This window comes from Euleptes europaea, chromosome 1 (genome assembly GCF_029931775.1).
Source record: "Euleptes europaea isolate rEulEur1 chromosome 1, rEulEur1.hap1, whole genome shotgun sequence".
NCBI classification, from domain to species: Eukaryota; Metazoa; Chordata; class Lepidosauria; order Squamata; family Sphaerodactylidae; genus Euleptes; species Euleptes europaea.
The window spans coordinates 72,080,185-72,090,988 of NC_079312.1; the positions used below are offsets into that span (position 1 = coordinate 72,080,185).

The window sequence follows — 10,804 nt, forward strand, 5'->3', positions numbered from 1 at the left end:
ATAAAACAAGCTGAAGGTAGAAATGGAGTTTATTCAGTAATCAGTCCTCTTGTCTGAGCCACAGACTCACCATCTCAAATGCAAAAAAGGAGAAACCAATTCTGCTCCTACAAGAAATCAGCACTGATGATATTTCAAGGGAGCAGATTGGTGTCAAGGTATCCTACAATCAGAGCGGAAGCTGACATCAAAGAACTGAGGAGGTGACCGGCTTCAGAAAGTGTTGGCAAGGCTGTTAATTATCTGTCACCCAAATAGATGTCAGGGCTGCTGATGAGTCTCGCAAAAGGGGCTGAATAGTTTTCTTTGGCACCCTCAGCGTCACACCGTTAACTACTGTTAGGAATGTCACTCTTGTGTTGGGAACACTTTTTCGACTACGAGTCCAACTCGATTCCCCAGGCCTCCACCGGTAAATTGTATTCCCTACCAGGACATGAATTTTGCTCTGCCACTGAACTGCACAAGGTGGTAAGACAAGTATGGGAAGTTCTGGAATCACAACATCCTGGCTCACTGTGCCATCCTTGCTGAGAAGAAAACACTTATGAGTGCCAGAGATCAGAGCCCTGATTACAGTGCCAGGTGTCTCACGCCGGCTGCTTTCCTCTACAAGTCCGCCAATGACAAAGATCCCATTGTCCATGGTCACAGCTGTTGATTTGTAGCATTGAAAAGCCAGAGGTACCTGATTCCACACATTCAAGCTTGTGTCATAAATGAGAATGCCCCTGTGAGCAAGGCCACTTGCCCTTGTGTGAGAGAATCCCCCAATTAGGTAAAGTTTGTCCTTTAGTGTGGCAGAGGCAAAATGACTTACTGGAAATGGCAGGCTGGCAACGGAAGACCAGGATTTCTGTGCCAGATCAAAGCATTCTGCAGAATCAAGCACACTTCGGCTACTCCGGCCACCCAAAGCATACAGCTTCTGTTTACAGGCTAAAAAGCCATGTTCTCGCCGGGGTACAGACATGGAGGGCTGCTGTATCCACTGGCCAGTCAGAGCATCAAACTCATGCAGATTGCCTAAGATCGAGCCATTAAGCCTTTGCCCTCCAGAGACATAGAGCTTGTGCCCTACAGATAAGAAGCCTGAAGAATCAAGATACATCAAGGGTGGTATCTCCTCCCAACTATCTGTCTGAAGGTTGAAACCCAGGAAGTGAGTTTTCAAACGCTCGACTACTCCGCCTTGTATGTTGCTTACGAAGAGGCCCAAGCTCACAATCCAGTCATCATACATACCGCTCCTGAGACCTCCACTCTTCAGCAACCTCCCGTCCCCATCCAACTGTTCCCACTGAAGGTGAGCATGTCCATATTGTGCAATAATATCTGCCTGAACTGTCGTTACCTCCTCAGAAGTAAGAAGCGGGAGACGGATCTGTCCTATCAGTTTCTTGAGCAGTGAGAGGTGCTCAGCTGGTTGAGACTTCACCCAGCGTTGCACCGCTTGGTAGACAGTGAGCTCAGTAGACACCAGAAGCTTATCCGAGGAGACAATACTCATCACGGTACTGAGATCCAGACCTGGGAAGGCCTCGTGTTTAGAGAGTGGCTCAAAGTTCATTGTGATGTGGTGCGTGGCCACACAAAGCAAAGCTTGGTGGTTGTGGGCATAGGCCAGCGCATAAAGCCCCAGGCAGCTATCCATCGAAATGCTGTTAGCAAGAAATCTGATAAGAACAAGAAAGGAAATAACAGTCAATTAGAACTTAGAGCCATCTACGCTTGTTAGCCATTGCTACATCTTGTGGTAATAAATTACACAGTTGAATTACTCTTTGAGTAAAGAAGCATTTCCTTTGATCTCTCCTGAACTGATTGCCCATCAACTTCACTGGGTGCCCCCTAAGTTCTATTATTATGGGAGAGGGCGAAACAAACTCTCTCTATCCACTTTCTGTACTCCATATGGGCTATTTATGCATGGGAAGTTTTGCCTTGGATTTGCCGCTCTCCAAATGCACGTTTTCCCCATCTGAATTCTCAGAACTCTGCATGGGGGCTTATTTTGCAGATTTGAGAATTCGGATGGGGAAAATGTGCATTTGGAGAGAGGCAAATCCAAGGCAAAACCTCCCATGCATAAATGGCCCATGCATAATTTTATAAAACTCTGTTATGTCCCCACTTAGTTGTCTGTTTCCCAGTCCCAGACTCTTTAGCCTTCCTTCACAGGAAAGTTGCTCCAACCCCTTGTCATCTTGGTTGTCCTCTTCTGTACTTTTTCCAGCTCTGCAATGCCATTTTTGAGATACAGTGACCAGAACTGTACACGTTATTCCAAATCTATACAGGGGCATTACAATACTGGCTGTTTTATTTGCAGTTTCTTTCCTACCAGTCTGCAGCATGGCATTTACCCTTTTCACTAATGCTGCACAGTGAATGTACTATTTTTTCTGTGGCCCAAGTGAAACCTGGTCATTGACCTCTTTGATGAAATAGGGAATGAACAGGGCAGAAGTCTGTCACATGGAAGATCAAACTCACTGTATACATGCAACAGGAATAAGAATGAACAACCATTTATCTGGCACTGGTGTTACATTTGAACAAGTCTGAAATTTTCCATAGCACATCTCTTACCACTTTTGCTGTCCTTGTCAAGTTCAGAGTTGTTGAATACTAAATGGTGCCTTACAGGAACATTGTTTCTGCTGCTGCTCGTATGGAGCTCACACTTCCATGTGTCTTAAGGCACTTGTCCACATTCTAAAGAACCCTAGTGCCAGGCCCCAAACAGGATTCAGTCTGTGTTACCTGCCAACTATATCCTGCAGTGGGAGGATCACAAGCCTACTAGCTGCTACGAAGAGGTCTTGGGAAGTCTCCTTTGTAATCAACAGTTTCCCAGTGTAGAGATAATCTAGAATTCTTTGAAGGATGGAAGAGTCCATCTCTTCTAGCACAACCTGCCTTTCCCAGGATTCTCTGAAGGGTCTGGTGAACATGGCATGGAAATAAGGGCTGAACGAGGCCAACAGAGCCCTACAAAGAGAAGCAGTAAAACAACCATGTTAAAGCATAACTCGAGCTGATTTTATGTATAACTGTTCTAATTCCTAAGGTGATTTGGATCTCTCAAAACAGGAATGCCTACCGTCTACCATATTCAGCTACGTCAGTCTACCAGTGTTTAGAAGCAGATGGGAAGGATCTGTTCCCATATACTACTAATATATTGGCTTAATTTAGTGATGTCTTTTGTGCTTTTATTCCACATTGCATAGCTATATCAAATGTGCTTGGAGTGGATCAATACCAGGAAAATAAACAAAGGAAGTCACAGGCTTTGAAGCGGATGATTAGTCAGATCTAGGCAACAACTTACATGCACTACATTTCTTTGCAAGTTGAATCAGGTCTGGCAGAAAAATTCCAGGACTATCACCTTTTTCATGGACAAAGGTTCTGAGTGATTAACACAAGAAGCAGAATATCAAGTGCAAAGGGAAATCCTTCCACTGTACAGAGTACAGTGAACCTGTGGATTCCAGATGCTGGGGCAAATGGGGGAGACCTTGGTATGAAACCCAGAAGAATTTGTTGTTGAAAACAGAATGCTACACTAGAAATATCTCATTCTGATCAAATAAGGCAATTCACTTCTTTTTATTGTAATGTTCTGTCTCAAATCCAACTACTAAAGGCACAATCCATAAAGAAGGTAGCAAATTTATTTATATGGGAGGGAAGGCAGCATGATATTGCCTGATCTTGTTAGATCTCAGAAGCTAAGCAGGGTTGGAATTGGAAGGGAGACCACCAAGGAAGGCTCTACAGAGGAAGGCAATGGCAAAGCACCTCTGCTTCCCACTTGCCTTGAAAGCCCCTTGCTGGGGATCGCCAGAAGTCAGCGTGACTTGACGGCACTTTACACACACCCAACTTTATTTATACCCAGTAGCTAGGCCAGTTTCAAGGTCTTTGGTGGCCATCAGGAGGCTGCAGATGTACATATCTTGAGCAGTGAAACTATTGTGGATCTGTTTTCATCCCTTTTTGGACAGAAATGCTGCTTTCCTGAAAGAATGGAGCTCAATGGAGTAGAGTGGAGATTAGAACCCTTCCTGCTGCCAGCTGAAGTCGGAGGTGCTGATTGGACTGGCCCTTGCAGCCTTCGTGAAGCCACCACTACAAAGTAACATTCCAGCTTTAAACAAACAAGCAAAAACCAAGATTGGCTCGCTTGCTTGCTTTCTGTTTTGTTTTTTTTAAAATTTCTGGATGTTTTTAAATTTTTATATTATTTTAAATGGTTTTATTTTGGGTCCCATTTGTTTGAGAGAGAGGCAGACTGATCAGTAGCTTAAATATAGAAATAAATAATAAACATCAAACATTTAAAGGTACTGACTGAACCTTTTACCAGATAAAATGTCAGGGATCCGGAAAAAAATGATATAAATAATAAGCCAAAAGACTGCTTCAAGCATGGATAAGGAGCAAACTTCCATACTAGATTCAGAGAAAGGTGTCCTTAGTGGAGCAAAGGATGGACACAGAGAACCCCACACTTGCTTCTGTAGAGGTGTATATCTGAGCTCAAGCACTCTGGTTATATTGGATTAGGCTTGTATGGATTCTGACCTCTAGTGTCTATGGGGATTTATGCATGGATGTAATGGAATTTGTTTGTCCCTCTCCTGTCTCACGTTTTATGACCCTGCGTTCAAAAAACTGAACACATGGGGACAGAGACTAGAACGAACAAATTTGGCAGCAGCAGTGACAGCGGGTCCTTTTTGGGGCCCCCCCGGACCCGTGCCTCTCTCTCCCTCTCTCCCCCACCCATTCCCGTGCCCTCTGCCCCCACCCCCAGCACCAGCTAGCATTTCAGCCCTCCTCCTCCCGCCAGCACCAGCTAGCATTTCAAGCCCACCTCAGAGCAGCCTGCAGCCTACAGCCTGCTGCCTAGAGCCCCGCCATCAGAGGTGAAGTGGCGGCTCCTTCTGGCGCCAGGGCCACGCACTTCCAGCCACTGCAAACCTCCAACCAACAACCATTTGCCATATGGAGGCTGCAGCGGTTGGAAGTGTGCGGCCTTGGTGCCAGAAGGGACCGCCGCCACTTCGCCTCTGACGGCAGGGCTCCAGGCAACAGGTTACAACCTGCAGGCTGCTCTGAGGTGGGCTTGAGACACTGGGTGGTGCTGGGGGGGGGGAGGGCATGGGGGAGAGGGGGAGCAAGAGCATGAGTCAGAGGGGGGAAGGACACTGGGTGGTGCTGGGGGGGAAGGACATTTGAAATTTGGTGCTAAAAAGAGGCCAAAGATTGTGTGCCTGTATCAGCTCCAGTTTATTTGTTTTGACCTTAATCCATAACAGAACCAAGCACTATAAAATACATAAAAACATATTTGCTACAACATGTACAAAACTGCAAGTTCACAGAAGAAATTACAGAATAAAGCAATTTATCAGAACTTCATTTTAATAGCTGCCCAGACAAAATTTTCCACATTTAGCATTACCGCCCCTTCTTTGTCAGCAAATACTCATTTTTTTTGCTCAATGGCTTGGGGAGGGGAGGACCCAAATCTCTCTGTCTCCAAATATATTTATTTTGGAGGGGAGAATCCGTGTGACCCTGTGCATAGGGAGTTGACTTAGATATGTGTTCAAGTCATATTTTTGCTACGGATTCATTGTGTGACCTTGGACAGGTCACTACATGGCACTCTCAGTCCCCCATCTATAAAATGTAAATAATCTGCAACCTACCTTGTAAGATTGTGAAGGAAAATATGACGATTGTAACTCACTTCAACAATATTAATTATTGTTAGTCCTTCTACCATCACTAGGAGCAGTATTTCTTCTAATCTCACAAAAGTGTTTGGAATATTTCAGACAAGAATAAAAAAGATTGAAGCCTTTGCAGGCGTATAAATAACACTAGATCTGGTATCAGTGGCTTGTCAGGAGAAATGGCCCTGACAGGATCCATTGTGATGAAGATTGTTACACTCTGTGTCAGAGGTCACACTACTTCCAGAACTGGAGTTTTCAGTGCTACTGTGTGTAATCTGTATTTGGTCAGACAACTAATACTCCCCAAGTAAAATATCTGCTTCCTGCCTTTTAATGACATGACATCTAATTCACCAGGCCAATGTCCACCAATGGATTTGGAGAGAAAGGCTAAAGACCCTACCTATGACAGGGGAAATTCTTTCCTTCAGCCACCAAGGTGGCATCACAAAGCTGCTGGTTCTCATAAAGTTTTCTTACACCTGTAAGGATGGGGAGACAAAACCAAGTATGTTAAATCCTGACAAGAAATAAGAACTCTAGTGGTAAGATAGCTCTGCCCAAGGAAAACCTGAAGAGTACAAGGTTGATGCTGGATCAGTTTCCGGCATCGTTTCTTCTGGGAGGAGGGGTAGGTCCATATTCTACGAGGCACGTTAGGCTCTGAAAACCTCAATGTCCTGCTAGAAACTTCTCACTTTGTTGCATCAGCTTTCTGTCAATTATAGTGAAGACCAAAAGAATAATTTCATGATCCCTGGCTGAAGAGATCCATCAATATTCAAGGGAGAAATACAGGTCCCTAAAACAGGTTCTCTTATATAGGTTTGCCAGGTCCCTCTTCACCACCAGTGGGGGGTTTTTGGGGTGCAGCCTGAGGAAGGCGGGGTTTGGGGAGGGGAGGGACTTCAATGCCATAGAGTCCTATTGCCAAAGCACCCATTTTCTCCAGGTGAACTGATCTCCAGCTAGTACCTGAAGGCTGGCAGGGATCAACACAACGTCAAAGAACAGTAGTCACATCATTACCATAGGATGTGTCTCCTGGTTGAGATCAAAAATTAGTGAGCCTCATATTTCAGATCTAAAATTACCCTTTAGAGTAGTGTTTCCAACCCCACAGGTACTAGCTGGAGATCTCCTGCTATTACAACTGATCTTCAGCCGATAGAGATCAGTTCCCCTGGAGAAAATGGCCGCTTTAGCAATTGGACTATGGCATTGAAGTCCCTCCCCTCCCCAAACACCACCCTACTCACACTCCGCCCCCAAAATCTCCTGCCTGTGGTGAAGAGGGACCTGGCAACCCTACTTTAGAATACTGGAGTAGGATGAAGCCTCTATGGGAGTATTTGTGGGCCTTGTAGCACCAGTGAGTTGGGTACCACAGAGACAGGATACAAATCAAAATAAAGACTTTGTGTTTCCATGTCCTGCAATATATTTACCCTGAGCAATGTAGAATCTCAAAGAATTAGGCCTCACACTCATGTCATCCTCTTCACCATCTTGTTTCTTTTTGGTATCCATAATCCATCCACTGAAATGGGTCCAGGAATCTCAATAAAAAGTACTCCTCCTTTGAGACTCATCAACCAGTCATTTCTAGGGAAGAAGAGAAAACCTAAAATTGGAAATAGGGGTTTTACAACAGCTTCATGTGAACTAAAACACTGATGCAGAGTCTTACAACACACCAGCAGCAGTCGAAATACATCCTCATAGATGCTCTGCTGCCCTGGGGCCCATTGTTAGACAAGAGGATTTTGCTGAAGGCTGGTCTTGCAATTCTGAATTACATGGCTAATAACTCATTTCCATAATAATCCTGAAGTCTGACTTAATCCTTTCCCTCTTCTTCAAAGTACTCATGCTTCTTCTTCTCGTGTAATAATGTTTCCTGCCCCCATATTCATTGACAAGATCCTTTTTCTTTACTGTCCCTTCGATAGCCAGCATTCCTGGGCCTTGTAGATCAAGACAGATGATAAGACTGTTGTATCTACTACACGGAACACTCTTCAAAAGATCCACCTCTCTCCTTTCATCCCTAACTGACACGCAAAACATTTTCATATCCATCGATCCACTCTGCTTCCAAGATCTAACTTCCAAATAATGCTTTACCTGAGAGAAGGAGTTGTTGCCTGATAACCATCTTGGGTCATTACGGGACCTGGAACAAATCCTGGTGCAAAAGCAATCTCCAAAACCAATGGAGAAAATACAAAACACAACAGGCCCGGTTCTTATCCAAGCTGTGAAACAATAACACATAGTATGAAATGGTATCAAGTAAGGAAAGCAGTTGACATTTTCTCTTATTTGGTTGCTGGTAGATGGTGAAACCACTGTATCTGGGCCATTGGGCAAGCGTCTGAAATGCAAAGTATAACAACTTTAAATCCCTAAGGAAAGCTAGGACCTCCCCCCCACACACACACACACACCATTGTGACTATCAGGTTTGAAACAGTCCAGTAACAGCCAATGCGCTGTTAGTGTTTTGCAACTCCCCCTTTCTTATTTGCATATTGGGAGACTGAGAAGGCACCTTTTAAAGGCTATTGACTGGACTGGTGATCTCACCATCAAGGAACAAGTGCAGAGTCATGTTTATTCAAGTAGCCCATTCTGACATTTTTACCTTTACAAGAGGTGTAAAATATTTTAAAATGTGGAGCTGCTCTGTTCTGTAATCAGGGACATCATGGATTTTCTGCAGCTGTTGTGTTCAAAACTAAGGCAGAAAAGGTCAGTTGCCCTTCACTGGGGTTTTGTGGGACCTTGAGGCTGGTTGCCAGGCTGCTGACTATGGAGGTTAGATACAATGAGCCAAATGGAGCTAATTTTTGGGGTTAATTTTTGTTGAGTAAATGGCCCATGGAAGTCTTAACACTACCCCACTATTGCATGTCAGTCTTACGCTTTTAGGTTGCAGCTTTATTGTCTTTGACTGGTTTGACTCTGAAGTTCCAGTTACTGAACTTCTTGTCTTCCGTTGCCTCCTTCCTACTGTGCCATTATTGACTGGATAGAGGGTTGTTTCTCTGACTCCCCAAGCCAAATTTCTTTGTCTCATCCTCATTGCTTATGTTCTTCCAGTCCTGTTCAGATGAGGTCTTACTTGCCAGCCTACTCAAATAGAACGAAGACAAATAGCAAAAATGTGTAAGTTTAATTAAACTATGGCTCCATGTGATATCTGAATTGAAATCTCTCATGAACAATTGTCCAGGACCTGATTTATACTGAATAGTGCCATCCAATCCAGTAATATCTGCCTTGAGCAATCACTTTCCATAGATCCTTTTTAATGGCTCGTGATGTATGCTAAGAACGTGCTGTGCCACTGAGTGACAGAAAAATATTCCCATTAGAATTTAGAAGAGTTGTTTTTTATAGCCTGCTTTTCTCTACCTTTAAGGAGTTTCAAAGTGGCTTACAATCACCTTCCCGTCCCCTCCCCACAACAGACACCTTGTGAGGTAGGTGAGGCTGAGAGAGTTCTGAGAGAACTGTGACTAGTCCTAGGTCACCCAGCAGGCTGCATATGGAGGAGTGGGGAAACCAACTCAGTTCCCCACACCCGTGGCGGAATGGGGAATCAAATCCAGTTCTCCAGATTAGATTCCACGGCTCTTATCCACTACACCACGATGGCTTTCTAGGGGCTTACATCCAATTCAGGTGCTGCATCTCTATATGAAGCCTGCTAAAACACACACAGACACACACACTTCTGCATAGCTGTGACCATATTAAGGATCATGGGGGATCTTCAAAGCAGCAACAGAGGTCTTCAGGACAATGCAGAGCTGATACTGAGACTCTTCAAAAGTTCAAGCCATCTATGCACTAAATGGATTTTGGATGCTGCACCCCCTGCATGGAGCATCATCACAAAAATAAGGATTTCAGGAATGGACACCGCTTCTTTGCATTATTCTTGCAGATGATGGCATATAAACATTGTACTATTGTCATAATATTCTAACAAGAGGAATCTCAGGTTCAAGCTCATGAATCTGGACAGTGTCCCATGTGCTGCACCAATTCTGCCAAATGCTGTTGCCAGAAACATTTAATTCTCACCTGGAATAAGTCATGTGGTAGATTTAGAGAGTCAGTTTTTAATTGCAGTCAGCTTTGCTGATCTTCCTGCTGGTGGTTGCCTCTCAGTTTAAAAGAATGCTGCCTAGCAGAGTGTGGGCTTAGTGTCAAAGACTGTACACAAGTTCCCATCTGGCTGTATAATTACTAGCTTCACATTAATAGAAGAATGTTAATAGGTAATATGTAAACACAAAAATCTTTTGTGTTTGCCTAGCAAACATCTGGAGAGAAAGCTTTTGATCATCTCTTCTATTGGACTAGAAACACTGTGGTAGAGTTGTTGAGACCTGAACCAGGAGGACACCAACAGCTTTGCAGGGGGGTAAAAAAAATAACCAGGGAACAGCAAGCTTGCTATGTGACTCCTTCCTTTGTCTGAGGTGTGGTTGGTGCTTACATGGAACAGGGCCATCTCAACAATGGCAGTGGGGTTAGGATCCTCGCTCCTCAAAGAAGCTCACTCTTCCTTCTTAGTCAGCTTTCAGTCCAGTAGGAGAAAGCAGTTTTGTTCCAGTTATCGTTTATTGGTTGGCTTTAGTTTTGTAAAGTCTGGCTCCTCAGCCAGACTTAATTTTGTATCTGTACTTTATTGATTGTTAGCCAGCTTGTAATTTTTTTTTTGAAGGATGGGATGGAAAATGTTTTGATAAAACACATAAAAGGGAGAGACATGTGAACAGCTGCAGGACTAGAATTCAAATGTGTACCTGTGCGCAAATGTATATAAAATGTTCATACAGGACAGAGTTCATACACATAGTATGTTTGTACCATGTCTCATATTTTGAATTCCTGATTTACCATTATGGTTAGTACCTTTTGTTGTTACTACAATTTACTACAGTTTATTTTTTGCCCCAATTATTTCAATGTCCGGCACATCTGGGGGCCAAGCTAGATATGATGCTGCAAGATCCATGAACATATTT

At 43.9% G+C, this 10,804-nt stretch overlaps 1 protein-coding gene across 1 annotated transcript; it reads right to left on the minus strand.

Annotated features, from left to right (window-relative positions):
* Nucleotides 1-235: 235 nt before the first annotated feature.
* Nucleotides 236-7,289, minus strand: LOC130475441 (kelch-like protein 12). Its single transcript, XM_056847229.1, has 4 exons — nucleotides 7,208-7,289; nucleotides 6,163-6,241; nucleotides 2,767-2,994; nucleotides 236-1,676 (listed from the first exon to the last, which is right to left on the minus strand). The coding sequence occupies exons 1-4, from the start codon at nucleotides 7,287-7,289 to the stop codon at nucleotides 236-238; spliced, it is 1,830 nt and encodes a 609-aa protein (XP_056703207.1).
* Nucleotides 7,290-10,804: the final 3,515 nt, after the last annotated feature.